This window comes from Anarhichas minor, unplaced genomic scaffold (assembly GCF_050575085.1).
Source record: "Anarhichas minor isolate MPS153535 unplaced genomic scaffold, ASM5057508v1 ptg000022l, whole genome shotgun sequence".
Lineage (NCBI taxonomy): Eukaryota > Metazoa > Chordata > Actinopteri > Perciformes > Anarhichadidae > Anarhichas > Anarhichas minor.
In genome coordinates, this window is record NW_027466468.1 from 1,830,095 (window position 1) to 1,856,275 (window position 26,181).

The window sequence follows — 26,181 nt, forward strand, 5'->3', positions numbered from 1 at the left end:
TTTACACTTCTTTACAGGCTATAATTGCAATCAATACAATTTTCTCTCTCTAGAAATAACTCCTTAAATAAACTGGGTGCTGCTGTGGCTGCTTCTTTAAGAACAGCGTAACCTCGGCAAGAAAGTGCAAATTTAAGTACAGTGTGTTACTCAGCGAGGCGCAGGGAATCCGAGATCTCTAATGAAGTCCTGAACATAAATTCGTTTATAATAATCCGTCCTGTTGAAATGAAAATGCCCATTGCTGTTTTTAAAGTGCAACTGACAGTTTAGAAGGGAATGTGGGAATGATGCCATTTTTTTCTCACAATAAAAGCAAAGTAAAATAATAATAATAATTAAAAAAAAGAATCATATTCTTTTGCAGCTCATAATTTACTAGAATGCGGCTATATCCACTGTGATGGAATGTAGTGCTCTTTTTTTGGATAAGGCCTTCAGTCATAGATCCTTCCTCAGGGAGAGACATTAAAAAAAACAACCGTTACCTTTTTTTACACTACTAAAAATATATATCTCAGGTAATTAAGTCTCATATTCAGCCTTGACTGTTTGTTTTTCTGAAAATGTCTCTTAGTGATGTTGGATCATTGTTCTCGTTTTGTGTGCAGTTGATGGTTTTGTAGAATTGTCAGTATTTTGAGACGCAGCAGATGAAGACAGATTTCACCATTTGCATAAAAAACAAAAAATGATACCAATTCAGATTTTTTTTTTGCATTTGAAACGAGCGAAATTGTCTGCCGCACCAGCATGGTTAGGAGAGCGTGCCAAAACCCAAAGGCCACAGGTTATTTGGCACAGCCGGGGAACATTGTTGCAGTATCCACGAGCGAGACAAAGAACATTTTAACTGCGACTAACAATTAAATATATGGAAAACATTTTTTTTTGACGAAACAAACCGCCAAACAAAAACAGTACTCCCTTTAAGTCAAAAAGTAATAATTCAACTGCGAATTATCATTACGTTTAGAAAAGTTGGTGCCATAGTTCAGATGGGTCAGTGTCTCAAATGTAAAAAAAAAAAATCAAGATTCAACACAGAACTAAATGACATTTTTTTTTCTCGTGTACATAATTTAAAGTCAATGAGCAGTCTCTGTGGGCACCGACGCATCTCAGTCGGTATTTTTGCTTGACTCTTGGTCGCTCTGGTCGTCGGTGAAGCACACGTCCACGTCACTGTCATTGTCACTCTTTTGCTCCGCGTCCTCGAACAGGCCGCCCGCTTTCTCGTCCAATTTCTTGACGGTCTGCCCGGGGTGCCTGGACTTGACGTGCCTCTCCAGGTCCCGCCTCCGCACAAGCACCTTGCCGCAGAACTCGCACCTGTACGGCGTGTTCCCCTCCGCGTGGAGCCGGATGTGTTTGTTCAGGTTGCTGGGGTCGCCAAACGGCCGGAAGCACACTTTGCACTTGAGCGGCTTGTAACCCGTGTGAGTCCTCATATGGATTTTCAGCCCGTACTTCCTCGAGTACAGCTTGCCGCAGTACAGACACAGGTGTCCCTTTTTCGGTTTGCCAGAGCCAGCGTTGCTGGCGCTCCCGGTGGGCATCGTGTCCAGCCTCGTCCGGTTCTTCTCTGCGGAGATCTCGGACAGCTGCTGCGTGTGCATGGCGATCTCCCGGTCGATGTTGGTGATTGAGCCCAGGTCGTGGTTCAGCGAGGGCGCGCCAAAGTAGGACATGGACTCCGGGTACTTGAGGAGGTTGCCGAAGTGGAATTTCAGCGGGTAGTAAGGCGAGCTGTACAGAAGCTCCCCGTTATAGACCGTGAGGGGCATAAGTGGGATGTTACAGTCTCCGCCATACGTCTTGACACCGTCGAAGTGAGGGAGGGAGAACCGCTCAAAGTGGAGTCCGGGGGGCATCTGGGGGTAGCGGGATGGGGACAGGCCGGAGTGCAACCGACTATCTACGTGCTTAAAAGCCGAGGTCTCCTCCATGTGAGGCAGCAACGGGAATCCTCGGATTGTGTTTGTGCATGGCACCATTGGAGATGCGGAGTCCATGATTGCAGGTGTGCACTTGGGAGGGTGGCTCCCTCCTCCGTTCAGAGCCTCGCCCACGTTGCGGATCGGTTTCATGTTCCCGATGAGTTTGCTGAATCCCAGGCCGCCCAGCTTCCCGTTCGTGTCCTCTCTGGAGGCGTCTGCGCCCGGGACTTTGGCGACACCGGTGGGTTTGAAGGCCGAGCGCACACCCGGGTGGAAGCCCATGCTGCTCAGCACTGAGGATGTGGCGCCGAAGCCGAGGATGTGTCCTTGGTTTCTGGCTGAGGTAACGCTCATGTCGAGGGCCCTGTCTTGCTCCTCTGAGCTGCTTTTCTTTGACAGTCCCGCTTTGTGCGGGAAAGGCGAGGAGGACACCGCCCGCCTGCCAGAGTCTGAGATGGAGGAGTTACTGCGGCCGCTCCTCGGAGAGGTCGAAGTGTTGGGGATGTCTCCAGACTTCGGCGACCTGCTGAAGGTCTCCGTCCCTCTGGCCTGCTCGCTGGTCACAAACCCTCGCCCGTTGCTCAGGGCGCAGTGGAAGTGGACGTGGGCCTTGAGCGTGTTCGGGTACTTGAATATTCTCCAGCAGTACCAGCAGATGTAGCGCTCCTCACCTGTAGCGACAACAGCAAACGTGGCATTAATTATCAGATGGATGCGGATCATTAAATCGCTCAACACAGCGTGAAGCCAGATAACGACATGAACATGTATAAATCCCCATGCGTAAAATGCCAGGTCCGTGCGTAAAATGAAAATAACAGCATGGCAACCTGTAGAGAAAGACCTGTGAGCGCCTTAACGGAGAAGTGACCCCCCCCCCCCCCCCCCCCCCCCACCCCTTCTTCCCCCAAACCACCATGATGGTTAGGGTTACAGGCAGCATGAGCACACAAATTGTACAGAAGGTGTGATGTAAACGAAAATACATACATTTTGCAGTATGTTGCCATCAAAATGCAGGGATTGTCATATTAAAACATTGCAACGTCGATGTTCCCTTGAAAATGTCCCTTTTACAGAGTAACATTTCCATCAGGCACTGCTGCACATCACCTATAAATTCAAATATAAGGATAGATGTGATCCGGTGTCTAAGATCTGGTGCCAAATGGTAACAGACACAGGAGGCCATTTTAATGACCCCCGCCCCCCAGTCGAGCACTCAGAGGTTAATATAGATGTAATGATTTTGTAATCCTCATACGGGCCATTGTTTATGATCTCCATCAAAAGAGCAAACGCCCTGCCCAATCTGGCGCTCAGGAACCGATGCATTGAACGCGGCACTCTCCCTCTCTGTGCGCTTTCCCGTGGAAGTGACAGCAGCTGTTGCTTGAAATCGCAAGTCTCCAGAAACAATGGCGCCGGCCCATCTGTTGACGCCTAATAATGGGAGCGAGCGTATGTCCAGGAGCGCACACGGTGTTGGGCCGGAGAATCAGGGCAATATACACCCCATATAAAAGTTAGCATTCATTAGGCCACAATACCTTGACGCACCCACCTAATTTGCCGTGAAGCACTTGTTTTTGAATTTATTTGCTTTTGAATACATGAATATTAATGACGCGATGACATTTGTTAACCTCCGTCTCGCAACTGAATCACCAGCCCTCTTTCTTCTTCCATGGTCACCGAGACGCGTCAATTTCTGCTTTTAATTTATTTCTTTTTTCTTTTTTTTTAATGGTGCTTCAAGTACCGTAATTACTTTATTGCAACTATTATTATCTTTTCCCGGCGCAAGTTTGATATCATTTGAAGCTTCGCCGTTTTGCTTTTTATATTTATTCAATTACTTAATTGATGGAATTCCCTGCAAACTGTTGATAATAATCTTTTCCTATTTTTTAAACGGATTAGTTCCTTCCGAGCTGGTATTTTGCCAAGATTAGGGACTAATCCCCAAGCGCAACTGCCAAATTATCATTACTAGCCCAAACAAATTGATTAAAAGTCGCGACACATGGCTGATGACAAAACTCAAACAAGAACTCTTCAGATATTCTGAAAGGAAATAATGTCTGTGGTGATACACGCTGAAATTGGACTGTAGTGCCCCATTAGTTGTGCTGTTTATTTTATAACCTGCGTTGTCTAACATTCCTGCAATCGGAGTTAGTTTTGCTCGCCAATATTGAATTATTAATAGCCAACTCCAAATGATTAAAGGCTTCACCTTCATCTGGCTAAATAGCGACCCAATCATTGCTCTCATAGGCCTGAAGTAATGTTATCATCCCTTTATTTAAACGAATTAAACGATGTGGTTTTTCTAAAAGACTAATTCTTAAATGTATTTTATTTTCGTTGGATGAAAAAACAAATGTGGTAACGTTTGGGATTCTACGATGAATAAATTAATAGATTAAAAAAACAGGCTGCCTGAGGTAAAAACAACATCCAATTGATTTCCATCACTGAGCGATAATGGAGAGACATCACGGGTATTGGCAGTCATTTAACTGTACAGTGATGGACCCCTCAACATGTCGATGTTGTGTCAATGTCAGCCCTCTCTGTAGACACAGGAGCCCACTCAGAAGTAATAATAAACATCTTTACGCATTAAAAAACGTTTAATTTAAAATTGATATGGTTTTTCGAATTATTCTCATTAGTATCTTCAATCCCCAGGGCTCCACATCTGTTCACAGCCAGATATACAGATCCTTATAATTCAGAGCTCGCGTGGTCATAGTTTCCCTGTAATTCCCATCACTTCATTTCCAGATAATATAGGCCGTTTGGCTGAACTATGGGTCATTATTAGCAGTCTGATTTACCTTTCTCGTCGTGCGTGGGAGTGGCCGTGGTGGGGATGTCGTACCACTGGGCCAGAGCGTTGGAGTACCAAACACTGAGCTCCTCTCCTGCGGGGATTTCTCTCAGCACGCGGTAGAAAATCTTAAAACAGAAAAAGGGGAAGAGGAGCTGAAGTTCAATGAAGTGTCCAAATGTGTGTGTATGTACATCTGACATTGGCCTCAAAGTGTGATGTGAGGAACACTCACCTGTCCGCCAGGTAAGTCCGACACGGCCTCCAGGTTTTGCTCTTGGCTGTTCCTGGCGGCGCGGATCAGTCCGATCCAGTCTGGCACGGGACAGCCCGACTCATCCACGAATTCCCCCCGCACCAAGCGGATCTATAAGCCATGCAGACAAACGGTTCAGAATGAGCACGAGGCACGAACAGTAGGAATGATGAGAAATGTGAACACCGAGGCTATTTAACATGTCCCCCTTTCACGAACGAATAACTAAATAAATATTTAGGCTACAGCTGTTCAAAAACACATTTGGCCTCTTTTTTTCTGCAGCTTTTCTTTGTACACTTTATTTATTAATCACCCTATTTGCTATTTTTATTTAGTTATTTTTTAATTTTTTAATTAGTATTTTATTTTACGAATTCTCTCGCCATTATTGTCAGTGTCTGTCTGCTGTGTTACCTGGAGGTGCTTCGGCCACGCATGACCAAAGCGCGCTTAATGCGTCTTTATCCGCTCTGCTGATAATTTACTAAAGAGAATGACACTCGGGCCTAATTGAGTTGATATGGGAAACGAATTTGAGGAGTGTCAGAGCGTTTCTAAACTGTTCAAGGACATTAAAGATCGAAGCGTGACATTTGACACGGAGATTGCACCTGATGATCGCCGGCAGCCCGGGGCCACGCATTTAGACGCATCAATCACAGCCGCTGACAGCTCCCAACAATAACAGGGTGCGGTTATAGATGCACCCAGAGCCATAAATTCTTTACTCCTGTGCGTGTGAAGAAAATAAGTGTGTTTGAATGCTTGTATTTTTTATTTCAATGTCTAGAGACATTTATTTTTCTAATTATCTGCTCCTCGGGACTTAGGTTTACCTCCACACTTGCTCAGAATAATCCCAGTCCAAAAAACACGAATGCGGTTTGTTTATTTCTATCTTTTATAAGTTTTATTATTATCAACAATTTTCGTATAGCCCCAGGCTGCGGCCGCTGCCTCAGTGCCATCTTTCCGTGGCCGGATTGCATTAAAATTAAACGGCTCATCGGGATAACAGGCCCGCCAGGCGGTGAAATGTGAGGCGGCTGAGGGCATGCAATCCCACACAGCAGACCCGGGTCGCCCATTAGGCCGGTTAAGTAGAAGCACAGACTGACAAGTCGGCCACTAATGGAGCTCAATTATTTCCAACTTGACAGGCCAAACCATTTAATAAGCGAAGGCCCGATGGAGTTTGACAGTGCAGCTTTAAAATCCAAGTCAGTCCGTTCGTTTTTTATATCGCGCACACTGAAATGTAAAGCGAGAACAAGATAGTGTGTTAATATATTAAAGAGGGTTATTTATTGTCAATTTTGTTCACTAAAACTTTTGGAAAAGAAAAGTTTTTCATGCAATTTTTGAATAGCAAAATTGGTAATACAAGTGGTACATAAAAGTGTATTTAAAATATAGCAATGCAACCTTCATTCAAAGCTATCGAATGCACCTAATTAACTCGCACCACCTCGACACATTTCAAAATAAAACGCATTTATGGCGTTGCACAGAAAGAAACACATTTACATGAGATATTTTCAGTGTTTTTTAGTTTTTTTTAACTCACCTTCTTCTTGGATCCGAATTCCCTGCGGTCCGACACGTACTTCCCGAGTTTGAAGACGCCCGGTACCGGTCCTATCCGGAGCCCGGCCGGTACGCTGCAGTCCGCAAACACACTGACGGTGGTGGACGCCCGGGTGGCTTGCATGGCGTGGGGTGAGATCAGAACCATGAAGACTGATGGAGACCGAGTGGGAGAGTGCAAGGAAGGAGGAGGAAGAAGAAGAAGAGGAGGAGGAAGAGAGGATGAGGACCGGCCGATATCCGCCCTCAAAGTGATGTGTTGGCGTTATGCTCTCTGGCTTATCTAGTGATGGTGCAGGCAAGGTAGCCCCCCCCCCCCTCTCTCTCAACAACCCTCCGCGCCCTCCACCCCTCCCGAGGTGATGCTGTGCTATAAGGTAGTTTAAAGGGGGGGGGCAAGGGGGGAGCGGTCTTGAGTTTGAAGCAGCGAGTCTGAGCGCGCGCATGTGTGCGCGTGTGTGTGTGCGTGTGTGAGTGAGTGAGTGTGAGAGAGTTGGGCTCTCCCAGCAGCTGTGAGGAGAGGGGAAAAACGGGCCGGCCTGGTCACATGGAGACTTTCCCTCACCCCGCCGCATAATGAATTGCTCTAAAACGGTCAAGAGACACAAAGGGCCAGGCGACCTTCCCATCCCCAAAATCCAATTTGTCAAGAGGAGAGAAAAGAGGGAGCAGAATCAAAGGTCCGGAGCGACCATTAATCCTCAGCATGTGGCTTTGTCCTCCGGACAGTTCCGATATTTTAACTGACAAATCCACTGTATAATTTATCCATAAATCCTCACCCTTTTCCATTCTCCCCTTTCAGGCCAGGTTTTGGAAATCAGCGGCTACTTTAAATCTACTTGGCTGGCATTCTTTGAGGTTTTATCCACTTCAAAGCGCTTTATTCTCCCTCCTCCTTTGTTCCCGCAGTTTAACAAAAGAGCAGGAAAGTTTAGAGGACTTGTTAACTTCTATTGACTCTCGGCGTGTGCCGGGTGGAGATCAGGCAGGTACTGAAAAGGAACCAGCAGCAGGAAGAGAGAGAGAGAGAGAGAGAGAGAGAAGGGGAAAAACTACTAAAGAACAACCATCACCATCTTCCCAACGCACACTTGTGGTTTTCTTGTCTTGTCTTCCTCATTCAACACGTATATTCTGCTGTATCAGTGTGCAAGGGCCAGAAAAATAAATACTGTTCCACAAATCTTCTTTGGGGGGTAATAATGACATTATTTTATCTTTGAATGGTAGCTCAATTCAGGCATTCTACTGACGAAATATTAATTTATAATTACTAATTATAAGTAATTAATTATAAATTGCTCAGAATTCACAATATCAGCAAAAATCTTCCCAAGAATATTATGTAAATCGATTGTGAAGGCATTAGAAGAAAATCTGATATTTGGTGAATAAAATGTTTCAATATTTACTTTAATATTTTCATTCTAAATCCATTGTCAAAGCCGTCCCCAAGTCACTGTCAGATTAAAATACTGTTAATGAGTAATTGATTTAAAGTGTTTGACTAATTGATTTGAGGGTCTTGATTGTCTTATTTATTTATTTTACGAAATACGATTTATCTCCAAAAGGTTGCATTGACCTAAGATAAGCAGCCCTGCTTTTGAGTCAGAGCCTTTTTTCAGATAGTCCATTTGTTGTTTTTTAATGGTTGGTGTGATTTAAAGGTGGATTTTGTCAGAAGGATCAATTAATTGATGAAACAAATCTAAATAGACACATGTCTCACTGTGCACCATCAAGACAGTCCAATGCAAAATTTGAATCAGACGACCATCAGCTCAACTGTAACCACATTCAGATTATCATGGAACATATTCACATAGGCCTACACTATTTCAGATCACATGACTAAACGGATTTTAAAGGCCTGAAATTATTGACTCTCTGGTTGGTTGGCGCAGGTCGCCTATTAATGGATGTATTATGATGGGAGACGTCGGAGAGAAAGGGAGAACACGTGGCTCTGCGTAGATCTCTGATGATGAGTCTGAGCAGAGAGGAAGAACAGAGGAACCGGTGGGCGATCAGTTCAGACCATTAACACTTTGACCTCTGACCTGTCCACTGTGGACAAGTAGCCTATTCTTGTGCTGGCAAAAAAAATCCCCAGGATATGACTGTTTAGAAGAAATAAAATAAAATTATAAAATGTCCAAAAGCAATTAGAGTTATACCTCCATGCAGTACTTGCGAATGAATCAAATACAATATAAATAAACCTACACGATACAACAATGATACACGATCCACAGCTCGGATTAAATCACTGCATGAAATAATTTCAGTTTGAATTCAGTGTGTTCAGTTAACAAATGCTGTAAATAAACTAATAGACATTAATCTCCCTCTCTCTCTCCGCAGGCATCCCTCGTCTCTCCTCTCTCTCTCGCTCTCCTCCCCGCGCTCCTCCACAGTCAGTCAAAGAGCCTGGACGACACGCGAACAATCTCATCAATGGGCGCAATGTTTGCGCCTGGCTGTGCGGAGGGGGTTATTTATTAACGCCTCGCCATTTGCGGCTGGTTCCCATCCACCCTTGCGCTGGTTTCTTTTAAAGCCCCGCACTTCTCCACAGTGAAATGAATTATTCTCCGAGGAAGAGGAGGAGGAGGGGAGAGAAAAAGGCGAAGACTTTTCCTTTCTGTTTGCGGAGAAGTCGCTGGGGGTGAATCTCCCCGCTCCACTGTGCGCTCTGAAGCCCCGAAGAGCAGTCAAAAGGCTCGGTGTCAGAGTGTTGGAGGCAAATGGGATGGAAAATTAAATGAAATTACATGGCTTGACCAGCGGTATTGTTCCTCATGCTTCTTAAAAAAAAAAAAAAGAAGGAAAAGACATTAATTACACGGTCTGATCTTTATTCTGGGACAATATCGTGGAGTCAATCAACAGCATTCCGCCAGTGCGCATCCCTTAAATCAAACCCCGCGTCTCTTTAATAAACGTAAATAACGACTGGAGAAGAATCGCAGTCTCAAGACGTTTTTATGGGCGGCTCTGCCTGACTCTTGCCAGCCTTTTTTGGTGGGCGATTTAACTGTCTAAACGGTGGGGCTCTGATTTAACTGGTTGGCCATTAATGAGCCATGAATATAGAGGAACAACCTGTGTGCAAAGCAACGCGGTAAATACAGAGAGCAATGCCCCACCAGGGATCTGCATTCATGCTCCAAGACTATACTTCAGGGGTGCCAAGGGTTCACCACCACCTCTCCTGGACTGGTTTCAATGGCCTACTATTTAAGACCCCTCCGAGCTCGGGAGAAAACACATTTTTTATGTCGACCCATAAACTTTGTTTGGGGGTCCATTCAGAGGAGCCCAATCATTGTCCCACTTAGCAGCGTGGCCTATTTCTCACAGATTCCCACGTCTTGGAAATGACTCCGTGTTTGTCTAAATCCATTTATTTCTCCGCATGTAAGCCCACACCTTCGGCACCTCTCACATCTATTTGGTCACACTTCTTATAGCCTAATTACAAAAAAGAAATCTTAAATCCTAGTGCTTTTGGTTTTCGGGGACAGGTTGAACTCTCTCCAGCAAAGGAATCAGAACGTATTATTATTCCTTTCAGATCTCAAACAAAGAGGAAAAAGGTTTTGGACGGGCCTGTTTATCTTTTTCCTCGGCTCTTTTTATTTTCTTTCTTGACACCCACCATGTTAAAGGTGTTTTCTTCTCTCTGAGAAACCCGGGGAAAGATGCAAGCTGCACCAGAGGCAGACCAGCTGCCTTGATGCGGGTGGGACATTAGCGACGCGTTTGAATAGTAATTATGCTTGTATGGGACTCCCACCAGATGACATGATTGGGATTTTAAACCAGACTAATATTCAAAATCGCATTAGAGAGGAGCCGAATAAACGGCACCTGATTCAACGCTGCTCATGCGTGATTTCATTCAAAATGCTTTCTCTCCTCTTTTTTTTCCTCCCACCGAAGTGGGCTGCACCGTTTCGGTATTCAAAGTCTCTACAAAGTTTTTTTTTTTTGCGCCGGGCTTTTTCAGGCCACATTTCCCTGACTTAAACTCACTTTGTCTCGCATGAGGAGACGCGGATAAAAGCGTGTGAAGTTTGCGTGAATTGATATGTTTCGGTGTACCTTATAAATTCATACCTTTTCTCACTCGAGCGCCTCGGAAAGAAAGTGTCACTCAGGCCAATTCTCTCTGCTGTCCGACGCATTTAGCAGGAGATCTATTTGAGAAGTTCATTCCTAGGCAAATGTATGCAGGCGCGGCTCTGCATGAATAGAGCAGCGTGTCAGCCGACCCTAATTGGGATTTAGCCACCCAAAGCATACGCACAAAGTGACAGAAAATCGCAGGTTTCAAAGAAAGTCACAACTTTTGCCCTTCTTGGTGAATGCAAGGAGCTCTCTCCCTCGGCTCCGACTAAAACGTTTTCTTATATGGACGGAGGTTAGTGACCCAACTGGCTGTGCGGCGTGTTTCTGCAAACTAAAAGTCTGAGCAAAACATCTATGATGGCAAAGAGCATGTTTAAAGACACGTAACCTTGGCTGGCCTGTATGTTTGAACGAGGCCAGATGTTTTGGCCGAAGTCATGGTTATTATCTGAACAAATATCTGAATAATTGTATTGCCTTTTTTTCCCTTGTGGTGTTTTTATGACAGTTAAAATGTATATTTTGAATTTTTCTGTTTTTTAGTGGTCATACAAAAATATTAATGATAATTCCAATGATAATAATAATAATTGTTATTATTATAATAATGATGATTACAATACAACAATAATTATGATCATCATGATGATGATGATAATAATAATAGTTTGTGTCTAAATTTGCCAAATATTAAAAAAAATAAAAAGTGCCTCACATTTGTGATTTGAGAATTTGTAGGGAATGCTTTTTGACAAACTCTTTGCGTCTGCGAAGGCAGGTTTGTGTATATTTTATTTATTAATTTGAATGATATACTCGTCTCTTCCAATGCGTCCGGTTTTCCTCTGGGAAGACGAAGCACCATGGAGAGCTCCGCATACACACACACACACATACACATGCGCAGCTCCAACACTCCCGCTTGTCTGTTGATAATTGTTAATAAATTCCATCTTATCATATTGATGAGAAGTCCATTTATTTCCCTGAACTTGAGCCTAAATGTAAAGGCCGCGGATCGTTCGGGTTGGCTGCACATTATTAATTCGCGGTAACAAAATGTAATGTAATGATATGACCGTCTCGCGGCTGCTCATTATATCTCCGATTGACAGTTCTAGGCTCAAACTAATTGTCTCCCGCGTTTTCGGGTGGGATGAGCTTGTGGAAACGATGTGCGAGAGAAATATTGATTGCTTCAACATGAAGTCTGTGCATAATCATTGCAAAAATGATGTATTAAGCAATGATATAATACAGTGATGTAGATCTAAGAGAGGCGCTTTGGCTCCAAATACTTATTAACGTAATTTGGTTTCATCTTGCTTGTTTTTCATTATATTATCATCTGAATCATAAGTTGGATTGTGTAAAAAATTCATTTTCGCTAATACAAATATCTCCGTTTTTTTTTTTTTTAGCATTTTTCTTGAGTTGGAAATGTTATTGTTTTGTTAAATTTATTGTATTCCAAATTCTCAGGAATTAGAGTGTTTATCCAGCATATCCTTTCCAAAATGTATTCTTATCACATTTGAAGCATTAGGCAGATAACCAATAAATATGTGCATTTGATTTATTACTGATCATTCCCATCTTTTATTGTATGTTTCCACTATCGTAGAAGCATTCCACTGTGCTATAATATAAGGTTTTTGATCTTCACTTGATTTAAGTCATATAATGATGGCACAGCAATGTTTTTGTTTCCATAATAACACTGGTCCTGTTCCTATCTTTTGTTGCAGTTTCTCTCAGAGGATTGGTGTGTTGCATGTCTCTGCTCTATGCCCCTGAGCAGGACACTGACTGTGTTTGGCATCTGCTGGCCAGATCCAATCGCTCCCAATCAGCAGCAGGAGGAAAAGGTGTGGATGTGGATGGAATGAGGACAGGAAACGGCTGTGAGCCGTCACTCCGCTGCAGGACAGAATTTGACTGACGGATTCCTTAGCCCTCCAGAAAGTGTCAGGACGACCGCCTTGACCCTCAGGTGATTCTGTCTTTCTCTCGGTTTTGCTGTCCCCTCGCTATACTTCCTTTCCCTTTTTCCACTTTTTTATGCTTCCCAGCCAAAACTATCAAAATAAAAAACATCTCTCTCAGTTGAGCAAAAAATATGCTTTTACCAGCATTTCATGAATATAGTATTGATAACATCCTGTGTCCTGTAGGGCACCTCAAGCACAAACACTACAAAAGACAAGGTAATTGAATGCTGATAGCTTTATTTGCAGCAAGTAGAAAAGAGGGGGGAGTGTAAGGCACACAAAAGTTTAGAGACCATGTTTAGTGTTAGTGAAGCATATTTAAACCCTATGAGGTGAAGGTTTCACTCTGTGGCAAAGGGTCATTCATGGTCTTCTTGTCCAGGGCAAAGGGCAAAGGTCAGTGCCCAGACATGGGCTTTGGTCAGTGCAAAGCTCAGAGGGGCGTGGAGGTTTAAGGGCGAGGGGAGGTCAATTGGGGATTCATGCTGCTCATTCGTCATCGGAGTCATCGGCTGCACCAGTGATGATGTAGGTCTGTTCCTGGTGGTCCATCGACAGCACCTGATCATCATTTTTAACAGTTCTGTAGGGGAGGACAGAAAATGCAGAGGGCTCAATTATAAAAAAGAAGCTGGTTGGACCTTAAAGTAGCTGTAAAAGCAGATTTAAAACACTTTAAGTAATTATTTCCCAAGCGATGGGCATGTCAGATTTTTTTGAGTTTTACTGCTGCGATACAAAGAATGTATGTGCAAAAGAAATAGAAAAAATACCTGATGGTACCTTTACCTAATGAGTACCGTCCTCCTCTCCGTCAGCTCCACAGCCTGCTCTGTGTAGGGCTCATTGTTGCCGTCATATCCATCGGATCCATATCCCACCCCGGTCCCACCAGTGTCACCCATTCCTCCACCAATCTTCCCCATTCCACCAATGCCTGACAGTGCAACACCTCCCCCCACATCCCCAGTTCCTCTATTGCCTCCGATTCCGCCACCCATCCCAGCAGAACCCATTCCACGATCTTTACTTCCATCTCTATCTATGCCTCCACCAATCCCATCACCCGTCCCTCCACCAACACTGCCATTTCCTACACTAAACCCCATTCCAGTGCCGCTCATGCCACCTGAACCCGCAGTGCCACCACCTGCACCCATTCCAACACCACCCTCACCTTTGCCTCCGGTGCCGAATCCCCCATTTCTATCAACACCCACACCTCCAGCACCAGTGCCTACACCTCCAGCACCAGTGCCCAACCCCCCAATACCAGCAGCGCCATCACCATTCATTCCTCCAGCACCCACTCCTCCCCTGCCTCCACCAGTACCCACACCCCTAGCACCAGCTCCTAGAACTCCACCACCAGCTCCCAATCCATGAACGCCACCTATGTCTGCCCCTCCTGCCCTACCAACAGGACCCTTCTTGTCATCCGGACCACCAGCACCCATTCTTCCACCCACTCCTCCAGCCCCACTGCCTTGAGCTGTACCCATGCTTCCTGCACCTATGCCCCCACCCATTCCTACTCCACTCCCCATGCCTCCAACACCTCCACCACTACCTCCCATCATCCCGCCACCCATTCCACCAACACCACCCATACCTCCTCCTCCTCCACTGAAGCTCATCCCACCACCAATGGCGCCCATGCTACAGCTGGTAAGGGACAGGGTTTGCATCATGTCAGAGAGCCGCAGATCCTCTCCTTCAATAAGTTTTCTGTAACAGAAATAAAATATTTGAAAAGGACAAAACTTTTATTTACATTTATTTAAAATATTTCAAGGCACTACATCAATAATAAGTAATTTTTCCTTCACCTGTATGTTGTAATCTCAATCTCCAGAGACATCTTGATATTCAGAAGCTCCTGGTATTCGCGCAGGTGCAGTGCAATTTTCCCCTTTGTGGATTTCAGCTCAAGATGCAGGGCCTCAATCCGAGCCTATTAGGTTAACAGAGCCATAATATTACTTTTACAAATGAATTATTGTGTTGGCTTTGTGTCTGCATGCATGAAAGTAAGTGTATGTGTTCACAATTGACTCTGGTGTGACCCAGTTTGCATCCTGGGACTATATGAGTCAATCTTTACCTGCAGGTCTTCCAGTTCCTTCTTGTACTTTTCTTGTGCCTCTCGGATCTTGGCCTCAAGAGCTTCATTCCTGCTCCTCAGGGCATCCAAGTCACGATCTTTGCTTTGGATCTGGAGATATTTTTATGATTATAGTAATTTAATATCGATTGTCAATCAAGCCTCATTCATTCATTTTCCCTTTGGATACTCACATCCTTTTTGGCACCTGCTATTACATCTCTAACGCTTCGAACCTTATCCACATGCCTTGAGGTCTTACTGGTGAGATCTTCAAACTTGTTTTTATACCATGAATCCATCTCCTAAAAATAAGGAAGGAAAAATTGACATGAATTTATTTCTACAACACAGAGAACTTGATCTCGGACCTTGCTGATGTGCAATTATTTTACCTGGAGATTTTTGGCGGCAATGTCGTCGTACTGTGTCTGGATTTGTTTCAAAGCAGCTGCCAGGTCAGGCAGGGTGAATGCACTATGAGCTGACGCGTGAGCTGAGTAGATCCGTTTCATGAGCTCCTCAATTTCCTGGGAATAAAGGAAATCGTTAGTCATCATACAAAAATGGAAGGCAAACAAGATACGTGCTTCTTACATGAAGATAGTATCCACCTGTTGATGGACCCGTTTTAGGAATTCAATTTCAACTTCCATCTGCTCCAGCTTCTTCTCCAAGGCAATGCGTGAGGAGGTGGCTTTGTCAACATCCTGAAGAACACGCACCATGGTTAACATGTGGGTTTGGTACTGTAAATGAATTCAATGATGAAGGAGATATCGGCTAATTAATGTAACCTACTGGACGGAAGGTTTCAATGTCTAACTCAGCTTTCCTCCTCAGCCCCACTGCCTCCTCATATCTGATTTTGATTGCCTCCAGTTGAGCAGCTTTGGATTCCTTAGCCGCCAAGGAAATGTCCTGAAAACCACGAAGCCAGAATTAATATGGTCGCCTATTCGATTTGAAGGCGTGTGCATGGGGGTGTGCAAAATGTAGATCAGCCACTTTTGCATTTTGCATTTTATATCCTAACTTCATTCCTGTGTGTGTGTGTGTGTGTGTGTGTGTGTGTGTGTGTGTGTGTGTGTGTGTGTGTGCGTGTGTGTGTGTGTGTGTGTGTGTCTTCAGATGTAGAATCAAGCCATCTCATCTGTGCATAACACATAGCTGAAGACAGCTGTACTCCATGACACCTTAACACGCTGAGGCACCTCTCCATTTGCCTGCCAGAAATAAGCCTGTTACCAGGTAAGGAACCTTGAAAACACCAAGTTGACGTCTTGTATCGTTGCTTGGATGGATCCAGCTACAGCTCAGTGAGGTGTAAACCTCGCCGGAAACAAAGAATTCAGTCCTCACGCTCTGTTGAGCGTCTGAAATGTAAAAGGAGAAACGGAGGCGATGTGCGGCTCGGAGAATTCTTTCTCACCCGCTGAACTCTCATCTGGTCGGCGATCTTTTTCAGCTCCCTCAGCTGCTCCTCATATAGGAGGCGCAGACCTGATGGACTCTCAAAGCGGTTCTGGTAGGCCTCGATCTCCGCTTCCAGAAGCTTGTTCTGTTGCTCGAGTGAGCGAACCTGTGAGCACAAAAAAAACAACTCCTCTGTGATTTCAAGTGTGTCTGATCCAGACACCACAATATGTTCCCTGTCCATGTGCTCAAAGAGGTGAGAGTAATATGCTCCCATTTTTCAACGAAAGACATTTTTAGCCAGGCCTGACAAATATAATTCAAATGGGGTTAGTTTGAAGGCTGTTTTACCTTGTCAATGTATACAGCCAGTCTGTCATTGAGGACGACCATCTCCTGTCTTTCAGTTGTGCGGGTGTTGAGGAATTCTTGGTTTTCGGCAGCAGCCACATCCAGATCCATCGGAAGTTCTCCACTTGGCCCAACACAGACCATGGCTCCTGCACTCACCCTGAAAGGTTACCCGTGGGCCAAACAGACATTTGGATTTTGAAGGGGTAGATGGCATTTCCAAAATGGCTTGAAAGAGAGCTTGAGAAAGAGGAACTTACTTTTACATAAGGTTTTTTTTTTTTTTTACAATGTCAAATAATCTAACTGTACAGCCCTCTTACTCATAAACCCTACATCTGTCCATCTGTCGGCACTGTGGCTTACCCTGCTCCTGCCGTGCGAGTCCTGCGTGCAACCGAGGCGGTCCTCCGTCCTGCTGACTCCACACGCATGCCGCCGGCCCCGGCTCTGCAGCAGTAACCGGCGGAGGCATGACGGGCGTCTCTCCTGGCGGGGGATGGGCTGGACACCCTGACCTGGTAGGACGAGGTGCTGCTGTCCTCAAAGTGACGGCGGTAGGACGAGATCCTCTCCGGGCTGCGGCTCATGGCGGCGTTAGCGCTCGTGTTTCCTCTGGTTCTCTGATGGGAGATGAAGGAAATACTCAAGCAGGGCCTGTCTGTGGTTTGCTGCACTTCACTTCACTGTTCCACCTTGTTGGCACTCCCCGATTGTCAACCCAGCCTCAGGTTTTATACTGCCCGTTGCCAGCCATACCCCCAGCTCTGTCAAAGACAGCCCGGTTCATGAGCCCACAGCTGGGGAATGTCGAACCTCTGCTCCAAATCAGGCTTGACCTCTGACCACCAGATATCTGCCAGCAGCTTGTGAGGAGCAGAGCTTGGCTGTTATAGTGGCTGACAGCGTCACCCATTAGTCTTTCTGGAAAACACAGAATGCGATCATGTATCAGTCTCCTTTTTATCAGAACCACTCTGGGTTTTGCTGAGATTATTGTACATCCACCACCTCATTGTCCGCTGCAGCACTGGGCAGCAGACAGACAGGCAAGCAGGCAGGGTCCGGCAGCAGCCAGTAGGTGCAGCACTGACGTGATCTGCTCTGATGGGACGAGGGACTTTAATTGAATGCTGAGCCGAAGCTGGAGGGTGACCTGATGAGGCTGCGGCCGCAGAGGAACAAAGAGCCCCAGCATGATTTGACATAAATGAACACTTATTTGTCTGATGTGTTTTCAACATATTAAAACCATAGTAATCAGGAAAAAAAGAGAAAATGAAATTAATTGCTGCTGAGGGGAAATAAGGATGCAGAAGAAAAGGAGAGGGGGGGGGGGTGGGGGTCGGGGGGTAGTCTGTTCAGGGGCGTTTCTTTATTGACACCTTCAGGGTCACTTGGTCAGGGGTCATTAAACGCTGCACTGTCCTTAATATTTACTGTAAACATTAAATACCAGCAACATTAACCCTCATAGAAAACCCAACACGCAGGTTACACACACACACACACACACACACACACACACACACACACACACATTATAACATTATAATGTTTTTTAATCTAGTGTTCCTGTGACAACCTGTCCTGATGGATTAAGCTGGCATCCATTGCTTTCCATTGAGCTCAGATCTTGCAGCAGCGTGGGACTTTTTGGGGAGATGTGGAATCAGTCACGTGAACAATCCATCTCCAGCGGACCAGCTCTTTTCATGTGGCAAACAAATAGCATCACTCATCGTTGTGGTATTTGCTATTACAGCAGGCCTATTTATGAACCCTCACTTCAAATGCTGAGTCAACCCCACCTTCCACGTCTAATGTTGTATTCAGCTAAGAATTGCTAAGGGGAACACAAGATTGAGAAGGTATGGACATGCTTCTTTCCAGAGTCATTTATTGCTTTTTGTGTTTTCCTATTTGAACAGGCCACATGATAGGTTATTCGATTTAGAATCACAGACCTGCTTCAACAGTTAAATATAAATATGTCCAATCATTTAAGGGGTTCCCTTGCTTGCTGGGAGAACACTGTTTATAATATGAACACAAATGGCATTAACACCTCTGAGCCAGATTATTTACTCATGCATTTGGGAAGTCACTTCGAAATCCTGATTAACCTAATCACGAGAATGTCATGTGTGTGTGTCCGGTGTTGACTTTCAGCTCAAGCTGTAAAAGGGTAAGTTCATAGGGAACAAGGTCCACGGCAGCGGCCGACATACTGTAGTTGAGGTATTCTTCTCTGTTGAAAACAAACACATTCATTATCGTGGATGACGGAGGAAGCTGTTAATGTTCCCTGTAGGGTGGGTGGCAAATTCATACTGAGACGCAGCGGTTATTAGACACAGCCCTTCAACGCCGTAGATCATCTTAGTGCCAGCAGCTGTCACCTCAGCCAGCAACAATATCACAAGTTATTCAAATAAATGGCATTTTTAAAAGACCTGAAAAAAAAGAATAATTACAAAACACAAGACATCACTGTTAATCAAAACTATAATTTTATTAATTGAATAATGTTGGCAACAACTGCAGATGCATCTATGAGCATCAACTTGATGCGTTGGCAAAGGACCACTTCATTTAAATTCACAATCATATACAGAAAAGTAGTCATTTGCATAGATAATGTAGAAATTAACACTCCTTATTGTCTATTGATATTTGTATTTTGGTTTAGAGTAATCACAGGTTATAAATATCTGTCTCTTTAGAAGTTGTAAAGGGTTTATAAATAGTTCTGTGATGAAATTAAATTACAAGGAACTTCAAGTAACATTGCAGTATAGTTTTAAATGTATTTTTTTGTTAGCAGCAGACATGGGACTTGTTGATGTGTGCTGAGCCCTCTGGTTTCAGTCTTTGGGATTCACAGATGAGGAACACAACAGAAGAGTCAACAAGACTCCTTGTTATGCGCTCTCGCTCGCCAGTCTGATCTCAGTGAAAAGCTTTAAATTAGTATTTGTTTTCTTGTTTCGACATCCCTGGATCAGTTCTGCTGTTCATTTTTCACCCAGTCTTGCCATCCGCCCAGGTAATGCTGAACACTGCAACAGAGGGAAGAAGAAAGAAAGTCGATGAAAATGTTGCATAAACAGAGGCGAGTCAAAAATGAAACTGCATTTGTGTTTGAATGTACTGTTATTAAGTAACTCTCTGCATGTGGTATGTGGCAGCTCTCAAAAGAGCACTGCCTGATGGGTTGACGTTGCGCAGCAACAGTTGCAATAATCTCAAGCTGGTGAAACTTGTTTCTGTCTCATGATGAAATATAACAGATATAACCTTCAGCCACAAACGGGTAGTGGTACTCTAGCCTTGGCTCGGACTGGGAAATAAACACTTTTAACAACTCACAATAACAAGAAATCTTATTCAACACTTCCTATACATGACTTGACGATGAGGTGAGAAGCAATGATTTTGACAGATATGCGCCAAGGAGACATGTCTCACTCTTTGTATCCCAACGAGGCGGCTGTGTTGAGCGCTGTCTTGCTCCTGACCCCTGCCAGACAGGTGAACACAACGTTATCTGTCTGCTGGGGCATTTCACCCCCATACTTCTCATTGAACTCGTCCGGACCCAGCTGGAGGGCAGTGTTCACCTGTCCCACTGCAAAGTCAAAGAAGCACAGACAGCTCAGTTGCGGCCAGTAGGACTTGAAATCTGTGCTGTTAGGGAAAACAAGACGTGAATGTGTCTGGTGTGATCTGGGAGCTGCTGTAAGCAGTATCAAAGCATCGTACCTCGATACACTTATTATGATTATCTAAGGAATGTTAACCATGAAGAGAGTTGTGCAGCTTGTCTGCAGGTGTCATGTTCAAATATATTTTATTTGACTGGGAATGTGGCATTGAAGCATGTTTTCCAAATGTGTTCATGTCCCGCACATATGATAAACTATGTGGGTACTACATTTGTATATTGGTCTAACAACTGGGCATGACGTTACATCCCTGCCAAGCTAAAACTAGGTTTATATGTATCTTAGGGAAAACAACACTCACGCGGAACGTTGATTGCTCCGGGGATGAAGCCGTACTCCCTGAGCTCCCAGGGCTCCCTGACATCTATAACTACAGCTTTCCGGCCCGCCAGGAGCTGCTTCATCTGCTCATAACTCACATCCGTGCTCGGTGGCGCAGAACTGAACCTGCGGAGCTGCAACGTTGTAGCTGAAGGCGAAAACAGACATGTCAAAGGCTACATGTGAACAATTTGAAAAACGAGCCACCCGGCTTTCATTCACACTGACATTGCCCACACATGGGGAGCAGCGCTGCAAGTTAAGACAACGCTAACGTTATATGTAAAGCTCACTTTTGCAACCGTGGTGAGTGTTGACAAGGCTGGACGCAGAGGTTCGTCCAGGGACGTAAGCTCCAGGCAGGACGTTCCATAACAGCCTCGGAGCGACCCCCGCTAACCCGCAACACCTTCTGAGAGCCATGGGATAGTTACACCCTGTGTTACGCTCTATATTAACACTCCGTCAACATAAACCCGTAAGTACGCAATAATACTACGTGCGACAACTAACGTTACTAGAACAAATACCCACTGCTCACAGTCAGCCTGCCGACATTGACCCGCGCATGCGCAGAAGTATGGATCCCCAGAAGGACAAACTACTCCCTCCTTTCAGTTCTTGCTTAGCAAGTGCAAACGCAAGTCATTCACTTAATATTTCAAAGGTTAACCCATTATCAATACAAATAAGTGCCATGTGTTGGAAGTAGCTTTAATTACTGAACTAAAATGATCAAAGACATAATTTATGATGCATTCATGCTCAGGGGAAAGACGGAACAGCGACAATGACACGTCTGTCCACATCTGACCAGTGATTTATCAGTAAATAGACAGTAATAGTAGTAGTATGCTGCGCCTCGGGCTACTACAGCTATCCTGAACGCTGAATAAACAAATCACACAAAAATGTATTGATAGCATCCCCTGTTATCATCCCGACTCAGTTATATATGTTTGTTGCCAAAACTAAATATACACCATCTAAATTAATGCTGACCATAAATTATTGAATTTGAAAATGATGCGTGGTGATGATACCACTAATTCCACATCACATAAAAAGAAAGACTTGAGGCCACATTACATACAGTTACATGCATTCATAGTATGACACAGTAGGGCACCGTAATATTTCCACTACCGTTCCAGATTTTGGTCTCTATAAATAAAACAGAGCAAATCGTTTTATGTAGTTCTATGTGTGTTATAAAACGTAGAAAAGCTCTTTCACAGAACCTGTGACGCTTTGCCTTTTAGGGAGATTTCCCATTGTACGTGAATGCAGCATTAGGCCAAACTGAGCCACCGTATTGCGTCACATGTTGACTAGTTTGCTAGTTGATGCTACCGAAAGCTCGACAAAATAATTGAAAATCAAAGGCAAAAACGAGCAATTATTAAGATAATTGTGCTGTTATTGTCGGCACACTGTACTTTGCTTTGAAATGCCTTAATATCTCCGTGGATTGTTGGATAAAACACACACGTTAATGTTTTATTTATCCTGACAAGCTAATGTAGCTAGCCTGTTTGCTAGCCAGGAAGAGTTGACATCTCACTGTTGGCTTCAGGTTAGCTAACACAGTCAACATAGGAGCTAAAATAAAGAGGTGAGTTCATACTGCCTTTTCGCCCATTCGAACTGGGTAAAAGCTGTTCATTCGATGGTAAAATATATTTGATATACGACATATATGCCTCTTATGCGTTCCTAAATTGGATTGTCGGGGCAGGTTGAGGCTTCCTAACCGTGTTATTGCACAATACTGAATAGTTATCTTTCACATAGTACCACCTTTTTGGCTGGCTATATTTATTCTCGTTGACATACTATGCAGTCCGTAAGTATATGGACAGTCACACATCATCTGTTGTTTTGGCTCAGTGCTCCTGTGCAACGATTTAACATGGAAACGTCAGTGTGACTGGGGATAAGTGACTTTCAGCTGTACTATGAATTATAAGATCCAAACAGTGGAATATTCTCGACAGGCTAAGTTAAGTCATTCCCCTGATCTTAGTCCACCTGAGCAGTGTTTCACCTGCTAAAGACTGAAGGTGTAAATCCCCCCAAAACGAGCAAGAAATGAACGTGGCAGCAGCACAGGCCTGATGTCCCAATGAAGAGATCAAGTATGGGCTGATGTCTTTAGGATGTACACCTAAGCCAGTCATTCATTAAAATGATTCGCAAGTACATTTTGAAAAGCTGATGTCATTCAAATTCAAATGAATGCCTCGGGTAAATTTTGCTTTTCTTAAAGTGAGGAGTATGAAACAAGCTCAGAGTTCATGTGGTGCAAATGTAAATATCCTCAAAATATTGCTTAAAGATGGCTCACAGATTCATTTTAGATCCACTGTAGTAGGTCACTGTATTCACGCACTGCACTGTAGCTGGTTTGTGTGCTACAGAAAGTAAAGTGATCAGGGCAGTTACAGACGAGTGCAGGCGTTTGCAACATTCATGTATCTGTTACCACACAGTTCTGTTAAAGTAGTTTAACTTTGTAGAGTAAGTCCTATGTTTGTCCTCCTCATCTTCCTATTCAAGAGCTCCAGATGCGGCTAAAGGACCCCTTCTCTTTGAAAGCCGCCGATATGACTAAGCGGACTAATAAACCGAGAAAACCTCGAGATGAGGACTCCTCAGACGAAGTCAGTGGTGAGTCGCTGAAGCAACACCAGACTGTTAAAGTTGGGGCTGTGAGTTTTGATTTGAATGCTAGCTCAGTGGGTAGTGAGTGGGATTACATCTTTAGTTATACTACCAAAGCAGGCTACTTATCTATGACACATCATAGTACTTTTTGTAAAAAAGTTCATTCAATAATTTACAATTGACATGCATCCACTGCCCTTGACTGTTTACATTATTGAAATAACTGCATTGGTTTTAATTAAACAGTGATCATTTTGTAATTTTTGTCTATTTTGTTACTAGTGAAATATCCATAAAAGGGGAATTTATCTTACAATGGATAGTATATATATATATATATATATATATGCTTCTATTTAGTGGGGATGTCCCACCACGTGTAATTAACATCAGGTGCTGAGCACATGGTCTCCCTTTCAAAACATAATGACTCAGAAGCCTGAATTGGTCGCTAGAAGTGATTGGAAGGTAGATTGGTCATAGAAAGCATCTTTTGTTTTTAATCAGGGTTGACTTGCCAGCATGTGAGTAAAGCGGTGGACCTGAGCTCGGTGAAGAAATCGGTGGTCTCCAGCGTGTGGTTGGTGTGCTCCGAGTGCTTAAAGGAGAGGACCATGATCGATGGAGAGCCCGCAGCATCCCACGACATCCTGGTGTGCTTAAAGTGTGGCTTCCAGGTAGGAATTGTTTTAATTGTTTTTACAGTGCAAACACACTGGGGCTGAGCACGTGTTATCTTCTAGTTTCTTTAATTAGAAGAATTAAACCTGTATTTTCTACATTTAAATTATTTTTTTCCAACACTCAAAATTTGACTATTTAAAAACATTATTGATGCAAAATAGTTGTTCTAATTAGACAAATGCCTTTGTAAATCAATTCAGGAGTTAAATGCATACATGTGTACATATTATATATTGCCAACAGGCTTAAAGATATTTTTATATATCATATATTCACATGCAAATTTGGCTTTATTGAGGTGGAAAAGAGCCGTGGTCTTTAAACGTGGGCTTGTGCGTCGTCATATGTGGTGCTTGTTCACAAAGACTCTTAACTAAACACATTTAAATGGACTACGTTTCAGGGCTGTAACCAGTCAGGGATCCAGCACGCTGTCAGGCACCACCAAGCTTTCCATCCAGAGTCTCACTGCATCACCATCAGCTTGAGCACGTGGAAGGCCCGGTGAGAAATCTCTGCATTTATTGTGAACCGCAAAATGAAAAGCCGAGATTGCACGTCGCACCAATGTGTGTCAACTCTGCCGTGACACATGTCGAGATGTGTGGGCTGACATAGGAATCAATAGGCGTGGGCGTCTTGAGTGACGCATGTCATAAGCTGTAGGTGTGTGTTGGTGTGTCTAAAACTCCGACTGATCGTGGCTACCACAGTTTACACGGCAGTTTCAGTTTCTAGACCATTGAATGTTATTTTACACAATTTCATTATTATATTTGATCGTGTGTATAAATGGTTCTCCAGTAATTCAGTTCTCAAAATATGTTTAATTTCTTGTTTCAGTTTCTTGAGTGTCTTTGATTTCCCCTGGCCCTGTCTCTTTGGAACAGGTGTTTTGAATGTAAGGAGGAGCTCTCCACACACTGCAACAAGAAGGCTTTGGCTCAGGCCCTGGACTTTTTACAAAAGCACTCTGTCAAGGCAACATCAGGTAAGGTGTTTGGCAACATCTTGGATACACTACTGATGGGAAAAAGAAAAGCTTTTAATAGACACGTGCATCTTCACTGCTGTTTCAGCGAGGCTGAAGTCAGTTCATTTGGAGTTTTATAGAAACATTCCTTTAATTCAGCAGCCTCGTCAGTTATAGCAGAAAATGATTGGCTTTTAACACAGACTACCTGTAATGATAATCATATATTTAACGGCACAGAATTCTTTGTAATAATCTGCAGAAGTGAACCTCAAACAAGGTTTCACGCGCCTAATGTCTTAGTGTCCACAGCAAACAAATGCACAGGATGCACACAGCACAATAACACCATGACTGCACGTCACACTACAAGATCCATGACTGTAATACAGATGAATTGATTTACCTGGTCACACAGGTTCAAAATGACCAGGAATTGACTGCAGTACACCTACTCCCCCTGGTGGCGGTGGTCGTCTGAATCCCTGTATTTCACCTGTGATCAGTGTAGAGACGGCCTGTGTGCGTTATTAGAAAATACTGCAGTGAGACCCCTCTGTGTCAGGTGCATTATTTCTTATGAATGCAGCTACGTCACCTGTGATTTACTTAGCTACTTAGGGCTTGTAGAGTCTTTTTTTATGCCTTCTAATGGTTATTTAACTAGAATGTATCCTTGACATTGAAATATATATATATTTCATAATGTATATTGCTAGATTTAGAGGACTTTCCCAGTCTTTCCCTGACGGCCTATTTCAGGCCACATGAGCCCTCCTTGCCCAGTCAGTCAACCATATAGATATAATCCCCCCCCCCCCCCCCCCCCCCCCCCCACACACACACACACACACATACTTACACACTCAAACACCTTCTGTTCCTGCCTCCCTGTACCTCTCCTACTTTGTGCTGGCATGCAGAGAGGCCTGTCAGGCTGGTGGGCATCATCACCACTTTCGGTCTCACTGACCACCTCAGCTTCGCCCAGTGGCCAGAGTGCCAGCAGCCCGGGCCCAGTCAGGCTGGTCCCCCCCCTCCACCCCTCCATCAGTCCCTCAGCCACAGCTTCAGAATTGCGGGATTGGTGCTGCATCACCCCCCCCCCCCCCCCCTCACCCCCCAACCCCCACCCTACAACATCGCATGACTGCACAAATTAGTGGAATTAGGCGCTCGAG

General features: G+C 44.2%; 4 protein-coding genes across 5 annotated transcripts in view; 1 reads left to right on the forward strand and 3 right to left on the reverse strand.

Annotated features, from left to right (window-relative positions):
* Nucleotides 1–1,016: 1,016 nt before the first annotated feature.
* Nucleotides 1,017–6,773, reverse strand: prdm13 (PR domain containing 13). Its single transcript, XM_076096410.1, has 4 exons — nucleotides 6,606–6,773; nucleotides 5,015–5,146; nucleotides 4,787–4,907; nucleotides 1,017–2,611 (listed from the first exon to the last, which is right to left on the reverse strand). Exons 1-4 carry the CDS (start codon nucleotides 6,771–6,773, stop codon nucleotides 1,122–1,124), a joined length of 1,911 nt encoding a protein of 636 aa, XP_075952525.1. The 3' UTR covers nucleotides 1,017–1,121.
* A 6,472-nt stretch (nucleotides 6,774–13,245) lies between these two features.
* On the reverse strand, nucleotides 13,246–17,303 carry LOC142955201 (uncharacterized). Its single transcript, XM_076096648.1, has 11 exons — nucleotides 16,994–17,303; nucleotides 16,628–16,787; nucleotides 16,293–16,442; nucleotides 15,662–15,781; nucleotides 15,475–15,570; nucleotides 15,256–15,390; nucleotides 15,055–15,165; nucleotides 14,861–14,971; nucleotides 14,586–14,710; nucleotides 13,546–14,484; nucleotides 13,246–13,339 (listed from the first exon to the last, which is right to left on the reverse strand). The coding sequence occupies exons 1-11, from the start codon at nucleotides 17,215–17,217 to the stop codon at nucleotides 13,246–13,248; spliced, it is 2,265 nt and encodes a 754-aa protein (XP_075952763.1). The 5' UTR covers nucleotides 17,218–17,303.
* Nucleotides 17,304–19,121: 1,818 nt separating this feature from the next.
* Nucleotides 19,122–21,244, reverse strand: tstd3 (thiosulfate sulfurtransferase like domain containing 3). The gene is made up of 4 exons (XM_076096470.1): nucleotides 20,970–21,244; nucleotides 20,657–20,824; nucleotides 20,099–20,258; nucleotides 19,122–19,689 (listed from the first exon to the last, which is right to left on the reverse strand). Exons 1-4 carry the CDS (start codon nucleotides 21,097–21,099, stop codon nucleotides 19,632–19,634), a joined length of 516 nt encoding a protein of 171 aa, XP_075952585.1. The 5' UTR covers nucleotides 21,100–21,244; the 3' UTR covers nucleotides 19,122–19,631.
* A 747-nt stretch (nucleotides 21,245–21,991) lies between these two features.
* Nucleotides 21,992–26,181, forward strand: part of usp45 (ubiquitin specific peptidase 45) — a 33,281-nt gene continuing 29,091 nt past the window's right edge. For both annotated transcript variants that reach the window (XM_076096536.1, XM_076096538.1), the window contains exons 1-5: nucleotides 21,992–22,291; nucleotides 23,236–23,346; nucleotides 23,851–24,020; nucleotides 24,431–24,531; nucleotides 24,918–25,018. In XM_076096536.1, coding sequence (XP_075952651.1) covers nucleotides 23,244–23,346; nucleotides 23,851–24,020; nucleotides 24,431–24,531; nucleotides 24,918–25,018 — 475 coding nt within the window. In that variant the 5' untranslated portion in view covers nucleotides 21,992–22,291; nucleotides 23,236–23,243. The remainder of the gene's footprint in view (nucleotides 22,292–23,235; nucleotides 23,347–23,850; nucleotides 24,021–24,430; nucleotides 24,532–24,917; nucleotides 25,019–26,181) is intronic.